At 38.3% G+C, this 24,792-nt stretch overlaps 1 protein-coding gene across 1 annotated transcript; it reads left to right on the top strand.

Annotated features, from left to right (window-relative positions):
- lamb1a (laminin, beta 1a) lies at positions 1-24,237 on the top strand. The gene is made up of 33 exons (XM_027173217.2): positions 1-155; positions 953-1,125; positions 2,023-2,158; positions 3,220-3,293; positions 4,406-4,594; positions 4,693-4,756; positions 4,873-5,075; positions 6,707-6,827; positions 7,189-7,377; positions 7,839-8,015; positions 8,120-8,232; positions 8,510-8,589; positions 8,999-9,134; positions 9,424-9,582; positions 9,773-9,900; positions 10,093-10,213; positions 10,398-10,605; positions 12,064-12,207; positions 12,299-12,530; positions 12,792-12,955; positions 13,105-13,329; positions 13,435-13,652; positions 13,831-13,927; positions 17,654-18,023; positions 19,495-19,673; positions 19,781-20,022; positions 20,520-20,726; positions 20,823-20,967; positions 21,184-21,391; positions 21,617-21,758; positions 23,058-23,234; positions 23,374-23,533; positions 23,893-24,237. The coding sequence occupies exons 1-33, from the start codon at positions 128-130 to the stop codon at positions 24,030-24,032; spliced, it is 5,349 nt and encodes a 1,782-aa protein (XP_027029018.2). The 5' UTR covers positions 1-127; the 3' UTR covers positions 24,033-24,237.
- The last annotated feature ends 555 nt before the right edge of the window (positions 24,238-24,792 follow it).

The raw sequence follows: 24,792 nt of genomic DNA, 5'->3' as shown, positions 1-24,792 counted from the left end.
AGAGAGAGAGAGAGAGAGAGACAGGGAGAGAGAGAGAGAAAGGAAACTTTCGCCCAACTTCAGCTGAACTAGACTGGAGCTGAAACACAGAAGGCAGGACTGGAAGCACTCAACAAGACCAAAAATCATGATATTACACCTCGCAGCCCTTTTGTGTAAGTTTATTCAACTTTACATTTAATGCTTTAATGGTTTGTTTTACTTACAGATGTTTTTCAGGATGTTTTCATACATTTACTCACGCGAACACATGCATGTTTCCAGATGTTCGGCTGCTGGCTGTTGTTAATAGAAAGAATTTTCAGAAGGCGACTTCATACTCTTTTAGACTGAAATCCTTTAACCAGTTGTAGGTCTGAACATTTGTTCTTATTGTCTTCTAATCCTACATAAGAAAAATAATTGCTTTGTCTGCTTTGGCAGAAGCTGTGTTTAATAATAATATGTGCAAAATAAATACATATAATAAAAACAATTTTTAAAGTTCATGTTTTTACTCTGTGACATGGGGGAAATACAGACAAAAGTTGCATTTGTATTTAATAAATTTTAGTCCCCCCCCCCCATGTTTATGCTATGTATTTAGGTCATTTAGTTAAAATTAATTATATATTTTTTTTATTGTTTACAGTGAGACAGTGAGCCTATTTATAAATAAAGCACTATCCATATAATGATGGAATCATTGCAAATTTAGGAACTTTAGCATATTTGATAGTACAATTCTCTGGGATGAAAAGATACATGTGTAGAAATGTCATTGTTTGTATATTGTACTTAAATCTGTGTAACCATGTGTATATGGTACTATAGTATTTTTTCTCGTTTGATGTTAAAATTCTTTTATGATCAGAATTCAATTCTTATTAAGATTTAAAAAAGTTTTGGTTTATGTTTTAATTGTAAATAATACAATATTGCCACATAACTTGAGAGGAATTTATTGATACAGGTTTAGGGGCACGGTCGTTAGCTCAGCTGCCTGAGCGTGGGGATGTGTGCACAGAGGGAAGCTGTTACCCCGCCACGGGAGACTTGCTAATCGGCAGAGCCCATCAGCTCTCAGCCACCTCCACCTGTGGCCTGGAGAAAACTGAACCTTTCTGCATCGTCAGTCACCTTCAGGTAGGTTGAGTATTTGCCTTTATGAGTCTGAAAATCTTTTTCTTTTTACACACTTGCTCCTCTGTATATAAATAATGTGGCTAAAAAGATAAAAAGGTGATTAATTTGCACGTCATTCTAATAATAAATTCTTAAGATCGTTAAATCTTCAAAAAACAAGTATATGTTATACATGTAGTACATTTTAGGATTTTCCCTACACAAATGATCTAGTAGTTAATTCTTTAAGGACATAAGATGAATTGCTTTGTATCTCCTTCAGGGAGTTGTTCTGGATTTGAGACTATCAGAGAGCTGATTTGATCAAAGAAAGTGCTTTACTTGCAACTTCTTATAGGCTTTAATCTTTCATGTTTGTACTAGTCATTACTTCATGTGGATGCTCTTGGGACATACCCTATGATGCCTGAAAGTCAACATTTTATAGAATTTGGCTCTAGTTTAAAATCTGGTATGTCTAGACTCTATCCCCACAGCCTCCAACAAAGTAAAACAAACAACAATATTGAAACTCATTTAATTAAAATAAGGTTGAAGTAAAGCAGGAAAGCCTACAAGAATTGTAATTCATGCTGAAAATAATCTGCTACACTGCTACGGTTATCTGTTGTGCATATCAGTACTGTGGTATTCGGTTGTAGTAGAAGTAGCTGGGTGAGTATGCTTGCAGTCACAGTTGAATATCTGAGACTGCTGTTGTCTCCAATTCAGAGCGAATAGACTTAAATCATTCATTTTCCGGCTCTGAGACAGCAAGAGTTTAGATGAATTGTAGGCAATCCATGATAAAGCAATGAATAGGGCCTTAGAGTTGTTTCTCTCATAAGGTTTACTAAATGTGGTGTGTGTGCAAAAGCCATTGACATTTTTGAACCTTTTCCCCCTCATCAACTGTAGGAAGAGAAGAAATGCTTTGTGTGCGATTCTAGGGAGACCTACAATGATACCGGACATACAACCAGCCACAGAATCGAAAATGTGGTGACCACATTTGCTCCTAACCGACTTAAGACTTGGTGGCAGTCAGAAAATGGTGAGTTTATAAAGCACAGCTATTGACCAAAACCTTTTCCTTCATTTCATATGTCTTTATATTTCTTATTAAATGATTCCAGTTTTTTACCTTAATGGTGGCTGCTATAGTTTCCAATATTAGAGAGTTCTTGCTTTTAAGTAAGAAGGAAAGGGCTTTCGTTCTCATGGGAAAAAGCGACACTGCAAAAGAGGTCTTGTTAAAGGGAACACCTCCCAGGATAGCCCCCTGTAATCATACCATTGATGGGAGTTACAGCTTCAAATTAGGCACCTAATAGCTGACTAGTTAAAATGGTGAACTCTGGAATGACAGCTTTTTTCCCCATAGGAATTATATCCCACAAGCGTTGGAAAGCAGTTGAATATAATCTATTGACTAGCATATGTTCAGAAAATAATGAAGTTCCCAATTAAATGTGCTGTATTGTGCGGTTGTATTTCCTGTGCCCTTTGGTACATTTCATTTGCCAGTACTTCATTACTAAAATGATTACATGGGGGGTAGGGGTGGATTCATGGGAAAGACGGAATGTGAAATGCAGAGAAAAAGGAAGAAAGGGACACAACTGCAACCAGAGGGGCCTGTGAATATAAGGGGGGAAAAGAGAGCTTATAGTGGGTTAATGTAAGGGAGACAGAGGAAACAGTTATACACCACAGCTGGATACATGGGCCTGCGAATCATAGAAAGACACAGAGACATACAGCTTAATGATACATTCTCTATCCGTCTAAGATCCATGTGGCATATTTCCAATGCAAGCAGATGTTCACAGCTGTTACAGTAGATCTGTACTCTGACTGTATATGGACTTTTTCCATAATGTACAAGCTGCAGATGTTACCATGACTTTTTATTCTTTCTTGAAGTTTCATACTTAAGCCAAAGTTGTGCTTTGTAATGTAATATAAAAAGAATTTTATATATTTTCCTCATGTATTTTATTTTTTATTCCTTTGAATTTTCTTTCTTTGAACAAATTTAATGTGAAGCATTATCCATTTTTAAACAGTTTCTTTCTTTATAATTTTCTGTTTTTTATAAATCTCTGTTTTCAGGCATGGAGAATGTGACTATCCAACTAAACCTGGAAGCAGAGTTCCACTTCACCCATCTCATCATGACCTTCAAGGTAATTGTGATTATAGTCTGAGGGACATGGTCTAGTGATGACAGGTGTGTGTGTGTGTGCGTGTGCGGCATGTGTGTGAGTGTGAGTCTGTGTGTGTGTGTGTGTGTGTATATGTATGTGTGAGTGTGTGTGTGCATTGAGAATCCACATAATCATGGCTTGTGGGGGAGGTGATGGTAGATCAGTGTGAGAGCTGTAGGAGGTCTGGAGAAGCTCCAGCTATGCTTGTGACTTTAGACGACTGGAATGTTGCTGATAAATCTTCCTCTTCAGCAATTACTTTTATTTATTTATAAAATTTATTAAACCATGTCCTTAATCCAGTAAATTCTTAACATGAGATAAAATCTCTATGTGCATTTTTAACTTTATTTTTTGGAATACATACCGTTTTTTGGTGAGCTATAGTGGTGTTTTTTTATACATACTTCCTCTATTTCAAGCCCCATGATATGAAATGGTACATATGGTGAGCCTCAGCTACCACCACAGCCTTTGAGGAACAAACATTTTCTGGAATGCTCCAGAACAAGAAGTTCCTTCACAAGTTGGTTTGCATTTGCAGTGATGTCTTCACCATTAATAAAATCACAGAAAAGATAACAAGTAACATGGCACTGGAAATGTCTAAATTCTAAAGTTGATTACTCCTTAATAGAATCTAAAATTTATGGTGGAAATCATTCCACGATCCAAAAAAAGGGCCTGTAGTTGCTCAAGTTCCTTGTTATCATATTGCTATCACTAGGGTCACTAAAGGTCTAGATTCTCAAAGTGATTTTATTCCTGCTGTCTGTTTTTGTTAACATGAGGATCAAAAGAATCCAAAATGAATGATTTACAAAATAAAGAAACAGGAATGCACTGCTGATCCTGGCAAAACTAAACAAAGAAACTGGCAAGAGTTTATTTCCTACATGTTAAAACGTAGGTGTTACAGTATTAGATGCATTTTTTCTCATTGGAATGTGTCATTACATAAGGTATCTTACATTTTAGCGGATGTCTTGTACATGTCGTTTAGAGGAGCATTGAATTAATTCTCTCATAATTTACCAACAGAACATTCAAAAATTTTTGTTTTAAATGTTTTTATGGTACTTTTTATCCAGACCTTCCGACCAGCTGCCATGGTGATCGAGCGCTCATCTGACTTTGGAAAGACATGGCAGGTGTATCGTTACTTTGCCTATGACTGCGAGTCCTCTTTTCCCTTGGTCTCTCGTGGCCCCATGAAGAAGGTGGATGATGTCATTTGTGACACTCGCTATTCTGATATTGAACCATCTACAGAGGGAGAGGTGAGCCATAGTGTTTGCTATATACATAGTAAAACAGTGTACTTAATTGGTACTGAAATGTTCCTAAGTCATCATAATATTTGTGTGTATTCATCTAGGCCATCTTTCGAGTATTGGACCCAGCTTTCAGGATTGAAGATCCTTACAGCCCAAGGATCCAAAGTAAGAGCCTTATTTACAGCTTTTGGGAAGGTGTAATAATGACAAATATATGGATACACTACACAGATAAGAAATATACCTCCTTTGCACATGTAGCATGTTGTCTCTGTTTTTAGATATGCTGAAGATTACTAACCTGAGAGTGAAGTTTACTAAGCTGCACACACTGGGGGATAATCTGCTGGACTCACGTATCGAGATCAAGGAGAAGTACTACTACGCCATTTATGACATGGTGGTGAGGGGCAACTGTTTCTGCTATGGCCACGCTTCTGAGTGTGCTCCTGTCGATGCAGCTGGAGAGGTGGTGGAAGGAATGGTAGGTACCTAGTGCACAAAAGGGACTTGAAGGGGTAGCTGTAATCATTATAGGGCGTGTGGGTATAGGAAAACGATCATGTCATACTTTTGATCTGTTTACCGTTCTGTTTCTGTTGTTGAACATCTAAAAAAAACAAGGCAGTTCCTGTTATCCCTTACATTATAGCAGCTACAAACGACTACTACTACATCATTAGTGTTTTCAATCAATCAATCAATCAATCAATCAATCAATCAATCAATCAATCAATCAATCAATCAATCAAATTTTATTTATAGAGCACCTTACAACAACCAAAAGGAGCACAAGGTGCTTTCCAGTAAAACAACAACAGACAATAAAATATAAGAACACAATGAACATAAAATAGCAGTTGAATCAGAGGCTACGTGTTAAAAGCTTAAATGAATAAATGAGTTTTCAACTGCGATTTAAAAACACTCAGCACAGTGACACATCGTAAGTGTGCTGGAAGTGCGTTCCACAGTTTTCAACGAAAAATGTAAGAAAAATTTAGCTTGTCATTTTAAACATAAACAGCACAGAGCCCTTCTTCCTGAAGTCTTGGGAATCTTGTCAATTGGAAAACCTTTGCTCTGGGTGTTGCAGAGCACTGAGACTGGAATCTCCTTCCAAAAATGTCACCTCAATATTTCTTCACAGTAAGCAACACCTGAACTATCAGATTAGAGACATTAACAGTGCTGCGGTGATACAAGGCACAGGATATTGCACATAGAGTTTTTCTGAAGGTTGAAGGAAAGCTCATTCTAGGAAGGGTATTTTTATGCTGGAGGGCGTTTAGTCAGCAGAAACTGATTATTTTTTCAAGATTTTCTCAACTGAAAACTAAGACAATATGTTTATGTCAGTTTTTCATTGAAGAGAATCAAACAAACAAGTTTATAGAAAATGTGTTAGCAAGTTTTAAAGCTGTTCCTTAAGAATCAGATAAGAATCAAAACATGCAATGTGAATAACTTTAATGGGGAAATTTTTTCAGGGTGAAAAGTCACACTCCGGTAAACATATACTTTACTTCATGCTGATTTCTGTGCACCGATGTTTGTGTTTGAGTGAGTGTTTATGCGTATGAAAGGAGCATCCTGTTTAGTTTCCTTTCCACACAGTTTTCTTTCTGTCTGACAGAAATGTTATCATTCCTAAAAAGAAATCCATCCCGATTCATCATGATAACACGACAGGATCTCACTGCTCTCACAAGCATCTTTTCTACAAATGATACAGTCCAATGTGAGCTTGCATAAGCTGTCTGTGTGTGTGTGTGTGTGTGTGTGTGTGTGTGTGTGTGTGTGTGTGTGTGTGTGTGTGTGTGTGTGTGTGTGTGTGTGTGTGTGTGTGAGACTGTTGCCAGAGCTGGCATTTGTTAATGGATTCCAGATGCATCAAGTATAAACATTTTCTGCTGCCATCTGGATGGGGAGATTTTACAGCTCATTCTGAGTAGCTGCATCTTTGCCATAGTTCCTCTTGACTGAAGTCTTTTTCTGTTATGTTAAACTGGTAATTAATCAGAGCAATGGTGAAAAATCTGGTACATGTTTTTATTCAAGTAGCATACTGGGATATAATTTTATAAGTAACCAGTTGGGTTACTTTTCCTGTAGGTCCACGGCCACTGTATGTGTAACCACAACACCATGGGGCTGAACTGTGAGCTCTGTCAGGACTTCTACCATGACCTGCCCTGGAGGCCTGCAGAGGGGCGAAACACCAATGCATGCAAAAGTAAGACACTTACTAGAACAATTACATAAATACAATGCAGTGAATCAGTATAGCTTTCTCAGCTTGAAAATCTTTTTTGTACACTGATAATGTCAGTAAATTCTATGAAATTAATCAAATGCATCTCTTCTTATAGTAACAAGTAGAAGATTGGATGTTAATGTTGTTTGACAAATTCTTGATTTTCATCTATTTTTCTCAATTCCACTCTTACTGAACATTAAAATGTTATAAATCAAGCTACTAATAAAATCCATCATGACCTATAGATGAACTAAATATCATAATGCATGCGAATGATAAAGAAAACATTTACAAGTATTGTGAAAAGTATTCTATATTGAATTCATTTCCCCTACAGAATGCAACTGCAATCTCCACAGTACCTCATGTCACTTTGACATGGCTGTGTACAAGGCGTCAGGCAACATCAGTGGAGGAGTGTGTGATGACTGCCAGCACAACACAATGGGCCATCAGTGCGAGCAGTGCAAGCCCTTCTTCTACCAGCATCCTGAGAGGGACGTTCGTCACCCTAACATCTGCAACCGTGCGTTATTCTTCCTGTTATCACACTTTGCTCACTCATTATTTTGTCTCTTCTTTTCTATCGTCATCTGTTTCTCAGTGTTTCTGTCTGGGCTAGATTATTTTGAAAAGTATGTCTGGCTAGTTCTTTGAACCTCTCTGTCTCTCTCTGATGGGAAAGAGCATGGGAAGGGAAACACCTGGTCTTTGAAGTGGTGCTAGTCAACACAGAACTAAGTACTTAGCTGAAGTTTCCCATTTAATTTTGTGTGATGTCTGACGCTTATGCTAATCTCTCAGACCACACACATGACTAAATTGCTTTCTTTTTTTTCTTTTTTTCTTTTTTTTTTTACTGTAGGTTGTAAAATAACACCCTAATGTTCGCTTGAGGCTTCTTGTTGTTTGGAAAAATAATTTGTTGTATATTGATTTTTCCCTAAAACATTAATGATTTGATTGTTGTCAAATGTCTCTCTGCAGACTGTGACTGTGATCCCATTGGATCCCTGAACGGAGGCATCTGTGATGCGCTGACAGATGTTTCTCTTGGACTGATCGCGGGACAATGTCGTTGTAAGAACAACGTGGAGGGCGAACGATGTGACCAGTGCAAAGAAGGCTATTATGACCTCAGTGACGATCCTCTGGGATGTAAAGGTACATGTGTAGACATTTCAGTTTATTGCTTTACAGTCAAGGAGATAATTTGCATTTGAATAGTAATCATTTAGAAATAATGTCGTCTGTTTTGCATTTTCTAGCTTGCACATGTAATCCTCTGGGTACAATCCCTGGTGGAAGCCCTTGTGACACGATTTCTGGGAACTGCTACTGTAAGCGCTTAGTTATGGGCAGAAACTGTGACCAGTGCTTGGTAGGTTGACTTTTATTTTAAACACGCATTCCCTGTGTTGATCTGGTTGATTTAGACATGGACCTGGTATGATTTTAGTACTGTTTTATGTCTGAAATTCAGTGAACTTTAGTTTCCAAATAATCTCTAGGCCTTCATTTTAAGTGTTTATACCCCAACTAAAAGATTTAAAGGCAAACACAGGCCAACTCACAGTGGAATGCTTATCTTTTCATCTTGGGAGGTCTGACAAACATCTTGTTTAGAGCGTGTGTTAACTAGCTGTTCCCTTTCACAGCCTCAGCACTGGGGGCTCAGCAACGATATGGATGGCTGCAGGCCATGCGATTGTGACGCTGGAGGTGCTCTCAATAATGAGTGAGTATGACATGCAACTCTTAGCTGATTGGATACAAAGATTATCTTTCAAGATCTATGTTGAACTCACATTGATTGTGCATGTGATCCAAAACCTGCCATTAGAGGAACATGATAACTACTCGTGCTGAATCTAATCGAATTATTTAAAGCCATTTAAAGTATGCAGTACATATAGCACATCAAATAAAATATTGTACATCCACTTTTATTTATATGGCTATTTCATATTCAGAATTAATTACAAGTGCTCCTTTATTTTTTCAAATGGTCACCTTTAGCAATAAGAAGTTACAAGTTTTTAGATTTACCTCTGAATCATCATGTATGTAATATTCCTTCATTGTTGCACCAGATTCCAGATTTTTAAGGCTGCAGAGTGTCATGGTGATTTTTGTGTGTTCCTCAGTTGTTCTCCAGAGACAGGGTATTGTCAATGTCGGGAGCACATGTCAGGCAGACGCTGTGACCAGGTGGAGTCTGGGTTTTACTTCATTGCTCTGGACCATTACGTTTATGAAGCAGAAGATGCTAAGTTTGGACCTGTAAGTACCCTGCCTTATAGCTGTTAAAGTGGTTTCTAAATGTTTCCTGGGCCATGTACTAGAAATCACTCTGGGGTGTGGTAGCCTAGTGGGTAAGGTGTTGGGTTAAGATTTGGAAGGTTGTGCGATCGAATCCAAGGTTCGCCAAGCTACCACTGCTGGGCCCCTGAGTAAGGCCCTTAACCCTCAACAGTTCAGTTATATAAAATGAGATAAAATGTAAGTCACTCTGGATAAAGGTGTCTGCTAAATGCTGGAAATATAAAAAATGTACATGCTCTTCCTCCAGGGTGTTACAGTTGTGCAGAGACAATATCCTCAGGACCGCAATCCAACCTGGACTGGCATTGGGTTTGTGAATGTTCCAGAAGGAGCTTATCTGGAGTTCAGCATTGACAACATCCCTTTTTCCATGGAATATGACATTCTAATTCGATATGAACCCCAGGTTGGTTCCAGTATGCATCTGCACTGTTTTTTTTTTTGTAGAATAAAGTTCTAAAGTGTTTTTCACTATATATTTAGCACATAGACAAAGTGACAGTGTGTTATTTTTAGCCCAGCTTGACTATATTTCTGGGTTATGTCATATTGTATGAGTTTTCATTCTTCCTACCATTGTGTCTTTGCCTGTGTAGCTTCCAGAGCAGTGGGAGGAAGTACTAATGACTGTCATCAGGCCTCATGTCATCACGGCTGATAGCCGCTGTGCCAACACTATGCCAGATGATGACAACCAAATGGTGTCCCTTCATCCTGGCTCCAGGTGCGTATGTAAAACAGACCGGGAAGTTATGACTCACATGTTCAGACCATTTGTGTCTTTTTACCTGTTCTTTGGTGCATCTTTTAAATTAAAAGATATTAAGGTGCTTTTTTTATTCCAATAATTAAATCAATTCTGTGAAATTTTTATATTTTGTAAAATATAATTCGTTGGATCACATTGTCTTCTCAGATATGTGGTGTTACCCAGGCCGGTGTGTTTTGAGGAAGGGTTTAACTACACAGTGCGTCTGAGTCTTCCTCGCTACTCTACCAGCAGTGACATCCAGTCCCCATACACACTCATTGACTCAGTATGTTTGCAATTGAAATATTTAACCTGAATATAAAATGATTCCCACGTTACATTATATAAGCCATTGTCTATTATAATTTTTGTAACATATGGTATCAAAAATTGGCTCTAAATCACCTTTATTACCACATTCAATGTAAGCCGGTTCTTAGGTTTGATCTGTTTTGTATTTTGTATTTCAGCTTGTGTTGATGCCACACTGTAAGAATCTGGATATGTTCTCTGGTTCCGGATCAGAGGGTGGTGATCTGGTGACCAACAGTGCATGGGACACATTCCAGCGCTACCGCTGCTTAGAGAACAGCCGGTCCGTGGTGAAGACCCCCATGCCTGACGTCTGCAAAAACTTCATCTTCAGTGTGTCTGCTTTACTGCACGAGGGAGCTAAAGGTAATGACAAGCATAGGAATATGGTCACGTCTTCTCAACACCTTCTCAAGGTTTTTTTGGTGGGGCATGTCAGTCATTTGTCTTTATTTGTTCTACTTGTTAACTCATCCCTGGTTGCTGCTGCTGTCTTTGCATGTCATAGCTTGTGTGTGTGCCTCAAGCCTGATTACAGGGCTTTACTTGCTTCCTCAGCCAACTTTCCCAGCAGTGTACATCGTATTTGCTGTCAAATAAAGTCTTCTGGTCAGGAAACAGCATTCATTACTGTTATTACAAGTTTGAATTTACCTTGAAGCTATCTACTAATCACATAGATGTATGGAAGAGGAAGTGCAACTGGAAAAGCATGTTTTATAGTAAATTACATATTGTTTGGCAAGGGCATAGGTCTGACCATTTAAGTTTAGCGATAGTTTAAAGAATAAATAGTCTATATTTATTGTATGCACTATAGTGAAATAACATCCCTGCGTTCTCTGTCTTTTCTAAACATTTGCTTTTAAATGTAGAGTAGGGATGTAAAATTGTTTCTAACAGCTAGAGCTTCATCTATGACCCATTTGTGCTCATTGTAGAATGGGCTGTCTGATATTTTATAGGCTTGTGTGCTGTAGTGTTGTGCACAGGGATGTGGTAGCCTAGTGCTTAAGGTCAATCGGAAGGTTGTGAGTTCGATTTCTAAGTCCACCAAGCTGCCATTGCTGGGCCCCTGAGCAAGGCCCTTAACCCTCAATTGCTCAGTTGTATAAAAATGAGATAAGGGCATCTGTTAAATGCTGTAAAAGTAAATGTAAATGTAATGTGCTTGATTAGTTATGCCTACACATTAAACGGGTCTGCATTGCACTTCTAAATCACTCCAACATGCTCCAGCATGCAATACAAACAAGAGAATGGACACTACAGAACTTTCTTCTGTTCTCAAATGCCCTCCTATCCTGAGGAATGTGCCAAGTGCTATTAAGTCTTCCTCATTGTGATATGGTCTTTCTTCTCTTGTCAAGATGACAAATTGTGGTATGCATAACATGTCAAGTAAGAAAGCACCTTTTCATCAAGTTACACAGACAGGGTCTCTCAAGTGGAACCATAGTCATAATTTCAGATTTCGTATTTGATAAAGTGTGGTACAGCATTCCTCTATTTAATCTTGACATCATAGTCACAATTTATGCAGACTTTGCAAAAAATTATATGAACTTCTACCCAAATGTAATGGTGAAAAACTTTACTGTTTTTTTTTTTTACTGGAAAAATCCTATCTTACGTTAAATCATTCTAAATTGTTTCCTAATTTAAACAAGCATGTTGCATGGTATCCTGTGATCAAGGGTGATTTCTCACAGCCTGTGCCTAGGGATTGACATCAGCTTCACTGCATCCCAACCAGGATTAAGCATTTACTGAAAATAAATGAATGAATGGAATATTAAATCTTTTTCTTTCTCACCCCCACAGCTTGCGTTTGTGACCCTCAGGGTTCTCTTAGTACAGTGTGTGATTCGAATGGTGGCCAGTGCCATTGCCGGCCTAACGTTGTGGGCAGAAACTGTGACAAGTGTGCCCCGTCTACTTTCCTCTTCGGACCACAGGGCTGCAGACGTGAGTTTCAGTTTTTATTTGCCTACAGAATTTTATTCTCTTCTCTAATAATAACAATAGCTGACGAGGTAAATTTATTTCTTTTCTCCAGCATGTGAGTGCGATCCACAGGGTTCGGTGCATTCATTCTGCCATGAGGCCACCGGTCAGTGTGAATGTATTCCTGGAGCTTATGGGCGTCAGTGTGATCGTTGTCTCCCAGGATACTGGGGCTTTCCCAACTGCCGGCCTTGTACTTGCAACGGCCATGCGGAGCAGTGTGACCCCCAAACTGGACAGTGCTTAGACTGTAGAGATCACACCACTGGACACAGCTGTGAGAGGTTAGTCTCACTTTTTGTAGTGATTCTGTGCAATTTTTACTTAATTGAAAAATAGCACAAAGTTTATTACATTTATTTACCATCAATAAAGTTTATACATCCAGCATATCGAGCCCACCATGAAAAAAATTAGCAGTCAAATGTTCAAGCTGTAAATTCTACATGGTTTATCTAGTATACATGCGTTATAAAATATACTTAATGCAAAATCAAGCTGATCTTGTAAAATAAATCTGCTGATGAATCTTGCCTGTTTTTCAGATGTTTGCATGGTTATTATGGTGACCCTGTCCTGGGATCCGGAGAGCATTGCCGTCCCTGTATGTGTCCAGATGGCCCTGAGAGCAGCCGACAGTTTGCTGGGGCATGTTATAAGAGCCATGACTTACAACAAGTGTATTGTGTATGCAACCAGGGCTATAAAGGTAATCAACAGCAAGTTAATAAAAAAAGACTTATAACTCACATTGGTGCTTGGGTCTTTCCAAAGCTTTATGTTTTGGCACAGCATTTTTTGCAGTTTATAAGTGATTCGGTAAATATTATCGTACGGTCTCTCATTTGCTACATATAGGTGCCAGGTGTGATGAGTGTGCACCAGGATATTATGGAAACCCTCATGAGGATGGTGGAGAATGTCGTCCTTGTCAGTGCAGTAACAACATTGACATGATGGACCCTGGATCATGTGACGCGCGCTCAGGCACCTGCCTCAAATGTCTGTATCACACAGAGGGCCAGAGCTGTAGTTACTGCAAGCTGGGTTATTATGGTGATGCTCTTACTCAGGACTGCAGACGTAAGCACTAGGATATTTTTGCATTTATCTAATTTTGATATATTTTGCATACACAGATTGCTTTTATTTAATCCCCTCAGTGAGTAATTATTTGCTGCTCTTCAGGGTGTGTGTGTAACCATTTGGGCACTAGGCAGGAAAACTGCCCCTCTGTCGGTGAATGCCACTGTGACCAGAACAACGGACAGTGCCAGTGCCTGCCCAATGTAGTTGGACAGAACTGTGATTTGTGTGCCCCAGACACTTGGAACATGGCCAGCGGTCGAGGCTGTGAAGCCTGTGACTGTGACCCTAATCACTCCTCCAGCTCAGCCTGCAATGAGGTGATGTCCCTTTCGTATAATACTGTATCTAACCACTAGATTTGAGTAGACACTATGCAATGTGCTATAACTGGTCATATTTATGTAGTATATTATTTCAGCATAAAAGTCCTCATGGTTTGTCAGTGTTTTATAATTTTGTATAAAGAATATGTTTTTTTTTTTAACTTCATTCTAGATAAGTGGCCAGTGTATGTGTAAGCCTGGATTTGGAGGAAGAACATGCAGGGAGTGCAGAGAGCTGTTTTGGGGTAACCCTGAAGTCAAATGTCATGGTAAGCAGAGAACCATCATTTTCATTTGTATGGAATTTTCTCACGACACTAGAAAGACAGGGTAAAATTAGATTTATTTAATACTAAGAGATGCTATCATACAATCTGTCCTTTTAAGAACATTGACTGCATTCAGAAAAAAGTGACTTTTGATAATACTTTGTTAAAAAAACCTAAAACATGATACATATATAGTCTATCATGAAAATGTCTTCAATAACTTAAAATATGATATTTTGACTATACTCTTTACACCTACAGTTAAACTGTACTGATTTGCACTAAGTGTAAACCTGCTGATTTGTCTAGTTCTGCTTCAAACTTAGATAAGGCTATAAAAATTAACCCTTGTATGTTGTTCGTATTTTTGTTACTCAGACAGTGTTCGTGGGTCTGGTGGACCCGCTGCATTTTTGGATTTTTAATTCAACACAATCAAAAATTTTATGTTAAAATACTCTACAGATGTTTAAACAGCAATATAAACAGCATATATGGTTAATATTTTCCCTTTACCTTTATTACATCACATTTTTTAATTAAAGTGCTCCTCGTTTTTTGTTGTTTTTTAATAAAATGTAAAAAAAAAAAAGAAAAAAGAAAAAAAAGAAAATCAAATTTAATCAAGTTATGAGTGGAAAAAAATCAACAAATTTACAAGGAAGCAAAGTTTTTAAAAACTATTGATGTTTATGAATATGCGTCCCACAGACCTAAACAACATACAAGGGTTATGCAATATCTAAAATCAGTGTATAAAGACTAATAGCAGTGTATCAAGCTGCATTAGCTTCAAATGTGCTTTGCCATGCTGAGCTGTGGGCCCCCAAATATCCTCTCCACTTCTACAACAAAGTCTCTTTGTTCCAGTCAGCTTTCCCTTCAGGGGCCATGGGTGGGTAACCAAGTTTTGTCTCTGAAAGTGGTGGAGTGGACTAGACTAGACTAGATCTTAAACTTGAAGTCTTGTCTAATATGACCCATTGAAGAACAGATGGACATACTGAATGAAGAAGTGCTTGGTGAATAAGTCTATGGATCACACATTAATTATGCTTTGAATAGCTATTAGAATATGTGTAAGCTAACTTTATATTTAAAGTAGCTTCAAAGATCGTGTCAAGTAAGCCAAATGATTTCCACTGTTTCTGGAACATCTGCGTACACAACTGCCCCCAGTGTTAATGTTCATAAACATTCATAAACATTTCAGTCAACTCTACACAGTATGGGATCCTGCCTCTTCCTTGGCTATTTACATTAACATTTACATTTACAGCATTTTGCAGACGCCCTTATCCAGAGCGACGTACATAAGTGCTTAAATCTCTAACATTGAATACATTAATGCTGGTTCACTAGGTTACATACTTAAGATACCATGAGTTAAAAACATTTGTTCAAAGTTATATAGTTTTTTTTTTTAAATGCAAAAGATAATGAAAGAAGTGCTAGTTGAAGTGTTTCCTGAATAAGTAGGTCTTCAGCCGCTTAAAAATAGCCAGTGACTCAGCTGTCCGGACCTCTAGGGGAAGTTCATTCCACCACCTTGGTGCCAGAACAGAGAAGAGACTTGTAGTCTTATTGTATGGTTATTGTTCTTTTTCTCCAGCCAAGAATGAGTAGCTCATCACAGGAAACAGGGCTCTAGCGAGGCAGGGTTTGTGGTTTCTTCCAGTTTGCTCAAAGAAGCCCTACTCTCCCCCTTTCCCCCTCCTGTCTCCAGTTGTTTTGTGAGCCCAGCATAGCAGGAAGCCCCCTCCTACCCTATGTTTCTCTAAGATCTAGTTACCTCCTGAGTGTCTCTGTGTGTTGATTTAACCTCAAAATGCCTCAATCCCTATCAGCAGAGGAACGAGGACTTTCCCTGATTGGATCATATTGTGTGTGCTTTTCGTGTGACTGTAGTGATGATAATTAATAGATAGTATGTTCTCAATAAATTGAATTCTTTGTTTCCTAAATCAAATTCATCTATGTATTGCAATAGAGTAGTGAGACTTTGCCTGTAACAGAGTCATGAGACCTTAAACTCACCTTACAGAGGTTTTAGAAGATAAATCACAACAGAAACTCATCTGTTTGAGGAATGTCAGCCATATGTGTTTGTTTTATCGTGACCCAAAAGTCTTTTTCCACCATTCTGTTGTAATAAATGTATTATCATGCAAACGGAAACATATGTGTTGAATTAAGAATTGTGTTGAATTTCTTTAGTCTCAGGCAACTAGTCAATAGCTTGTAGTGAACTGAAGTTTGTGATTTTCTGACCTGTAACGGATAGAGACACCTGACAGTAATGACATTGTGAGGTAATTTGTGTGTTTAAAAAAGGGTTTTCCGTCATTTAAATATTCATACCTTGATATTTATATTCAAGGTATGTCACACAAAAAGTTGCAGACAGTTTTTCATCTCCAGGGGTCACATTCATTGAATATTTCAACAAGTTGTGCCTCTCGGCATTGCCAGAGGCCTTTTCTACAATAGTAGGATTAACCTCTGTGCTAAGCCCCCACTTCCACACAGCCTTTTGTTCAAATTAGGGCCCTGAGGTGATGAAGTCCTTTCTGGGAGAATGTATATATGTGTGTGAAGCACTTCAGGTTGGAATGCTATTCAAGAAGATTAAGACTGGTGGATTGAAGCTGTGTGGGGGATGTGAATAGAAACACCTTTCTGTTCAGAGAATTCTGTCTTTGTGTGTGTTGGGGGTTGAGGGGCTGTGCAAATGACGCCAGTTTAAAGTAATCCTAGTGGTATGTTTGCCTAGTGTCTAGCATCTTTTTTTGTGTGTTAGTTAGGCCCTTTTGTCTTTCAACACCCTGTGACCACTGTGCTCATGTGTTACAATGCACAGTCTTTCACACCAATATTTACCTTATTCATGTCCTTCCCACAACACTTCCTAACTCGTTTCAGCCTCTTCACAAGTGACTGCCAGTGTAGACACAGTCTAATGCAATCAGCTATGATGAAGTATGTCTGTGAACCCAGAAGCTCTTACTTGTACTTATAAAAAATAAACAAAGCTCAAGATCACTATACAGCAGTATAGATGAAATGCCAAAAATATCAAACTGTGATATGTAAATCTCATGAGATTCCTCTCAGCCAAATAAATTCTATGTAACACTTAACTTCAGTCATAAAGCAATTTGGTACCTAACTAAGCACTTGTTTTATAAAGGCTTATTCTAACAACTGGAGAAAAAAAAAGTTTTTTGTTGGAAACACCTAGGCTGTGACATTTTCTTCGTAGCTCAGTGACTTTAAATAATTGAATGTAATGTTTAAATCAACAATTATTTGAAAATTTAGATAAGGGAAAATTTTTACAAGTAATGTCATTGTTATAATGTTTGACAAAAATGGTTACATTAACACAGAGAAAATATACATAACTGCCATACGTATTTATTAAAATCTTATTACATTTTGTTTATTATCTATTAGAACATTAGATTTGAAATTCACTTTACTTAAGGCCCTGTTACGTAAATTAATCAATGCTGACCAGACATAAACTGAGCTATAAGTGTGTGTCACTTATAGCTGATGTTATATCATCTTGACATCAAAATGGGCAAAGCAGACTTTATAAATGTTTGTCGTGAAGTGATTATATAGGCTTACCCTTAAACAAGTGTAACAAAATGGTATTAAGTTTGTGTGATGTTTGTCAATGTTTTTTTTTTATGTCTAAGTATTTGTGTGTGCTTTCAGCATGTGACTGTGACCCCAGAGGAATTGCTGAGCAGCAGTGTAACAAAGCCACTGGTCATTGTGTGTGTGTGGAGGGTGTGTCGGGCCCCCGCTGTGACACTTGTGCTCGGGGATATTTTGGTGAATTCCCACACTGTGAACGCTGCCACCAGTGCTTCGCTGAATGGGATGTGATCATAGGAGACCTCACTAACCAGACACACCGACTTGTGCAGAAAGTTAACATTGTTAAATCCAATGGCATCACGGGTCCCTACCAAGACACCATCAACAACATGGAGAGGAGCGCCAATTCCATTCGTCAGCTTCTGGCCCAGAACCCCGCCACTCAACCGCTCACTGAGATCCAGAGCCTGCTGGAGCAAGCTACGTAGGTTGCAACCCAAATGGTGTCCAAGCCACATTGGGTTTTATTTAAAGAGTTGAATGTGGTGTCAGATATTTCTGAAGCCATACAGTTCACTTGTTACCACTATTAACTATTTCCAACATTTTCTGGTTGCTTTAGGAGACAATTTTATCATGTAATTTATTGTTCAAGTTAGGCCAAATCCCAAATGGCTCTCACAGAATTTGCTCATTACTTAGGGTTTAATATAATGGTGTTGTATGGAATATATAGTTGTTTATTAGTGGTGGAAACAGTACTGAAAAATCATACTCAAGTAAAAGTACTAATACTTCCCAAAAAATGTAATGTGAGTAGAGTAAAAGTACCCGTCCTAAATACTACTCAACGTACGAGTAAAAAGTAGCCCATTTAAAAGTACTCAAGAGTAGTGAGTAGTGAGAAGTATGCTATATGAATGTTATTCCACCTTATACCCTGCAAATTAAAAATATAGCTTACAGTATCATTCTCTTTTATGGATGTTGCAGCAAAAATAATATATATTCTCCAACAGTTTAATTTTTGCCTGCTAGCACTGAAAGAGCAATCAAAATTTGGGGAAGAGCACTTGAATGCTGATATTTCAACTGGTTTAGCAGGCAAAGGTGACATGACATAATGACACAATTGCCCTTCTTCGTGCCTTCACTGCATAAAACTCCTTCAGGTCTGGCCAAGGATTCAGAAGTTCTGTATTTGAGGTGTTGCACCCACCACAGCTCCTCCATCCTCCTCCATGATTAAACTAAATTAGCGGCACCAGGTGTCTTGAAATCTGTCTGATGCAATTTTTCTATGCGCAATTTGATTGGACGGGAATCAGGTGACTGATTATTCTAATTAACCAATCACCGTTCACCGGAAAAAATAAAGAAAGTACCGACTGCAGGTTGAGGGAAAATAGTGCAGTAAAAGTAGCGATACAGCCCTGAAAATATACTCAAGTAAAAGTAAAAGTACACTGTTTTTAAACTACTAAATAAAGTACAATTCCTAAGAAAAACTACTCAATTGAAGTAGCGAGAGTATTTGTAATTCATTACTGTACACCACTGTTGTTTATACACCCATTAAAAAATATTTGAAATTCAGCCATAGAAAATGTTTTGAAATCTGAAAATGTCTTAAAACCTTTGAATGTTTTTAGTATTTTTTATTAACATGCTTTTGACAGGCTTGTATCAGTCCATCTGTCTTGTGTTCAGTAGTCCAGTTGTGAGGTTGATTTGCACAATTAGACACATAAAAGTTTTTATTCTATTTTTACACCAAATAAATGACAGTTGGATTGATTCATATTAGAAACCATACATTTCCACACTGCACTAATGGCTGCTAATGAAATTCTGTCTGAAATGAAAATAACAAGTCATTTGTGCTGGTTCATGACTCGAATTTACTATTGAAATATTGTAATATTTACACATTTTTGACACTTTTTCAAATCTAGATCCTTGATGGCTGATATGAACGAGAAGTTGAATCAGACAGAGGATCTCTTTTCCCAGATCTCTGACAACAGCACAGACACAAAGGTGGAAACGCTCAGCGAAGAAGCTCAGAAACTGCAGCGCACTGTCAAAGATCTGCAAGCCCAAGTTGAGTTCATGAAGAATTCAGATGTTCGAGGTGAGAAACACTGCATCTCTTAAAGATTTTGATTCTTAGTGATACTGCTTAAAATGTTTTATAATGCATTTTTCAATGTGTGTTGTATGGATTGGCCAACCTTTTAGGAGCAATAGACAGTGTGAAGAAATACATGCAGGAGTCTGAAGCAGCAGAGGCTCGTGTGAACGCCTCCATTAGTGATCCAGAGGGCCCATTGGAGCAATCAGCCTTACTGCGTAATTACACAGAGTCCACGATGAATGAGACTAAAGAAGAGTTTCAGAGGAAACATGACGAGCAAACGAAGGCACTGGACAATCTGGCTGGCCAGCTCGAGACCCTGGACCTTTCTGAACTCAGCGAGAAGGTGAGCATATCATTTTGTATTAAGCAAAGACAGTTTAATAAGTCCATGTATTATGCATGTTTGAATATATCAAGAACAACACATGATGGGCCATGATGTTTGAATGAACGCCCAGAAGTGGATTATTTTCCAATAACAGGGCAGGGCACGTTGCACCTCTGTCCTGAAGACTTTGGAAGAAAACCTAGTAATTGTTACAAAGCACTGACATCCATGACTCCTATAAATCTTTAATACATTTCAGAGACAGCTTCAAACACAAAGCTGGTTAATACTATATATTTTTCTAGTCATATTTTAGTAAAAATCTTTAACAGAGCATTAACTGAGATCAAGGTTAAGGATGTCTGATCCGTAAGCATAGTTAGGATAATCAGGTGTCCTGTAAGTGTATTTAACGAATTATAATTAAATGACCATAACCACGTTATTAATAATAATACAAGAGAACACTTGAAGCCTGTATAGCGATTGACCATATTCTGATTTGCTCCTAGACTTGTGGCAGCCGTGCTGGCTCAGAGGCCTGTGCTGACTCTCCGTGTGGAGGTCTGGGTTGTGTGGATGCTGAAGGAAACAGGAAGTGCGGAGGCGAGGGATGTAATGGTCTCACCACATTGGCCCATAATGCCTGGCAAAAAGCCAAGGATTTTGACCAGGATATTGCCAGTGCCATGGAGGAGGTGGACAAGCTTTCCAAGATGGTGACTAAAGCACTAGTCATTTCTAAAAGCATTCACAGCATTTACAAAAAAGCAGTTCACTTAATCTTATAACTGACCTTTTGCTGTATATTCAAGGTGTCTGAAGCAAAAGTAAAAGCAGATGAGGCCAAGCTGAATGCTCAAGAGGTGCTGCACAAGACGAACAAGACCAAGCAACGTGTGGATGACAGCAACGAGGAGCTGCGCAGACTCATCAAACAGATTCGAGACTTCCTCACCCGTACGCTTGTGACGTCTAAAACCTCTATTTCTATGTGGTCTGCTTCTTTCTGTCACTTTATGGGGGTGTAATAGCTCAGTGGTTAAGATGTTGGACTGACCAGAAGGTCATGAGTTTGAAACCCAGGTCCACCACTGAGCTCAGACCCTTAGTTGTAAAATGATTGTCCCTAATCTTATTTCCGCTCATCTTTGTTGTTTTTGATGATATCTGCAGAAGAAGGAGCAGATCTGGAGAGCATTGAGGCTGTGGCTAACGAGGTGTTGCAGATGCAGATGCCCACCACACCAGCTCAGCTGCAGAACCTAACAGCAGATATTCGGGAGCGTGTGTCCAGCCTGTCGGACGTGGCAGACATCCTCAGCCAGAGTGCTGCTGATATTGAGAGAGCTGAGTCCCTGCTGGAGCAGGCCCGCAAAGCCAGGTCAGAACTTCGTTGCTCGTAGTCTTTCAAAAGATGCATGTTTAACATGTAACACGAATCCAGTGTACAATATTCTATCACCATCTAGTGTTTTGTAAGCATATTGCGTGCTGTAACATAGAGACACAAAGATGAGAAACAGACATACTGTACAATTTGCTGAAACATTTTACTATTTTTAATTTTGTAACATGTTAGTAAATACAAAGCTTCTGTCTTTAACAGGAAAGAGGCTTCTGATGTGAAGAGCACCACTGAACTGGTACAGGAAGCTCTGGACCAGGCAGAAAAAGCTCAGACAGCTGTGACTGAGGCAATAAAGCAGGCCACAAGCGACATCAAGGGCACACAGGATCTGCTTGTATCTGTAAGTTTACTGCTAGGTAAACACTACTGAAGAAAATATGGTTTGGGATAGAAATAAAGCCAAATAAGAAGATGCAAAATAAAATCTATCAGCAACCAAATAACCATTATGACAAACAAACATCCTATAAAGAAATACAGTGAAAAGAATAAAGCTGAAACCTCACATGAAGATTTATATAGAATCTGCACAGATGTTTGGAAGATATTTGAAAGCTTGAAATGACTAATTATAAGATACATTTTTGCTGAATGTGATATGACTAAATGTATATGGACGGAAACAATCACAATCATATGTGCACGTCCAACATCCCATTCCAGAGGCTGTTCCCCTTTGCCACGGTAACAGCATCCAATCTTCAAGAAAGGCTTTCAAAAGACTATTAGCCAAAGTGGTTCAGTGGGGTTGAGGTCAGGGGTCTGTTAAGGACTTTGAGATCTCCCCCTCCAACTTTGCCAAACTGTGTCTTTATGAAGCTTGGTAGTGGTATTTGGTAGCTTAAAGGTTAAGGCATTGGTCCACTGATCAGAAGGTTGGAAGTTCAAATCCCAGGTTCACCAAGTGTCGACTGCTGGACCCTTAAACTTCAGTTGCGCTATTCTATAAAAGCTTAGATATCAAATGTAAGTCACACTGGATAAGGGCATCTACCAAATGCTTTTGATTGGGGATGTGGTAGCTTAGTGGTTAAGGCATTCCAGTACCAATCAGAAGGTTGTAAGTTCAAATCCCAGGTCCACCAAGCTGCCACTGCTAAGCCCCTGAGCAAAACCCTCAATTGTATAGATGTATAAATGTATGAATAAAATGTGGCAAGCACCAATGGCAAATATGGAGTGGGATTTTGGCAGTTACTATTATTAATTATATCTTATTATCGTATATTGTGAAAAGCAAGTGTTAAACCTTATTACCGACATTACGGCTCATTACAGCTGGCTGCCACAACTCGAATCTCTTAGAAAATCAAATTGTGCAATGTCGTAACAGCAAAAGCTGCTACTTACATAGGCACCTGAATAGTGAAAGAAACGAATCTGATAGCATTAAGGGGACAGATGGGAGTGGGAGTAGATGAGTTATTAACATTAGTAAGGATATTTGGTTGTTGATGAGAAAGATAAACACATTACATGTCAAATGTGATCTTATATATGAATCCATATTTGGAATCCACATTACAGTCAAATAAAAGTGTTTACTGTGAGACATGAATAAATCTTAGAATGATTACTCAGCCTCGTTAACCTTTATATGTACGGAAGCTTAGGACTAATTTCCTCCTTTGAATTACAGGTAGAGTCAGAGACAGCGGATTCAGAGTTCAAGCTGAGTAATGCTACCCAGAGGCTTCTTCAGCTGGAAAAGGATGTGGCTCTTTTAAAGGAAAAAGCTCTCAACACTTCCACCACTGCTGAAACGACAGAAAGAGATGCAGACAGTGCAAGTGAGATGGCAGAGCAGATTAAAAAGGTGCTTGTATACTTCATCATGTGATATAAAGTCTAAGCTAATGTGGAAAAGAAGAATTTACCTGCATTACAGGGAAACGATTGGTAGTATTCTTGCAGCAATAGAATATCAATGGCTTCCTCTTTGTGTGTGTGTCTAGGGTCTGGATACAGAGCTGAAGGATAAGTACGGTACTGTGGAGGAGCTCATCACTCAAAAGGCTCAGGGTGTAGCAGATGCTAAGAAAAGAGCTGAGATGCTTCAACAGGAAGCCAAAAAGCTGCTGCTGCAAGCTAGTGAAAAACTCCAACTTCTCAAAGGTACTGATTTAAGCTCTGTTCAAACATGGGAGCAACAGAGATTTTTCCAAATGTTAATATATTTGTGTAGGCTGACGGTTATTCCATTAAAATAAAATATATTTATAATTAAATAATACTTTATGTAAACAGGAATAGGTATAGGGAAACTGAGAAACTTTAATAATCATTTATTTACGCAGAAAAAGTTTTTAGCCTTTAAGAGAAGTTTCTGAGGCTGTTAATAGTGATTGTGTTTTAAAGGAATTTAATATTAACTAATATTAACTTTTTCTGTCTAAATGTATGCACACATTTTACTGCCAATTTTATTGACACCCCGTTATAAAAAATATATTAACAAAATCATTTGCCAACAGATTTGGAAAAATCCTACGATGAAAACCAGAAGACACTGGAAGACAAAGCCAACCAGCTGGTGGATCTGGAAATGGCTGTGAAAGATTTACTTCAAGAAATTAGCCAGAAAGCCACTTTATACAGCACCTGTCTGTTTTAACAACAAATCCATTAGAACTATGATGTTGACAATCACTCATAAATCAAGAAAAGATATCAAATGGTCCTGATCAAGGAAAGTGAAATATACTTTAAATGAAAAGGAAATTAATGAATGTGAAAACTTTATAGATTCTACTTTTTTTTGTAGATTTTGTACCAAATTGTGAAAAAACAAAAACCAAATAAACCTCTCATTCAAGCAATATAGAAGTCTGAACTGGATTAATAGAGTTTGCTTTGAGTGTTTCAGCATGTTTTAAAACTCAGCATACTAACTACATACTAAGCATGTACAATGTTAGAGACACTGTTCAAACTGAAAATGTTTGAGTGCTTTGATATTTTACTTCTAATTTTTTTTGACTAATATCCTAGTCATCTGTGCCTTTATTGCAAGTGCAGTATTTGCAAAGGATGCACTTGTATAGGAAAAATGAAACATTCCTCTTGCCGTATACAGTATTATATCCAAGTAGAGTAAATATACACATTTCTATATTTACTAGAATATGAGCTAGATAAAGAGAAACGACAAACAACATTGTCTGCTGGTAATTAACTGAGCACCTGGTCCATTTCTTTCTAACATGCTGAGGCTTGTTCTCCCTTCTGATGTCCTGATTCATTAAAATAGCCCTCCTCAAGCTTTGGGGTCTTTCTAATTGCAGCTCAACCTGGTTGGTAGTTGTTATATGTTTCTTAATCAAATAAAATGTATTTACCTATCCTGTTATGTTTCTCTTAGTTTTATATAAAAA

Source organism: Tachysurus fulvidraco, chromosome 10, assembly GCF_022655615.1.
Source record: "Tachysurus fulvidraco isolate hzauxx_2018 chromosome 10, HZAU_PFXX_2.0, whole genome shotgun sequence".
Classification (NCBI taxonomy): domain Eukaryota; kingdom Metazoa; phylum Chordata; class Actinopteri; order Siluriformes; family Bagridae; genus Tachysurus; species Tachysurus fulvidraco.
The sequence above is the reverse complement of the archived record's forward strand: the minus strand, read 5'-3'. Positions and strand labels throughout refer to the sequence as shown.

Bases quoted from the DNA above. Each gene is read 5' to 3' on its own strand.
- lamb1a (XM_027173217.2), top strand. From the start codon at position 128: ATGATATTACACCTCGCAGCCCTTTTGT. The intron at 8,590-8,998 runs GTGAGTATGACA...TGTGTTCCTCAG, and splicing joins GGAGGTGCTCTCAATAATGA to TTGTTCTCCAGAGACAGGGT. The intron at 20,727-20,822 runs GTGACTAAAGCA...TGTATATTCAAG, and splicing joins TGGACAAGCTTTCCAAGATG to GTGTCTGAAGCAAAAGTAAA.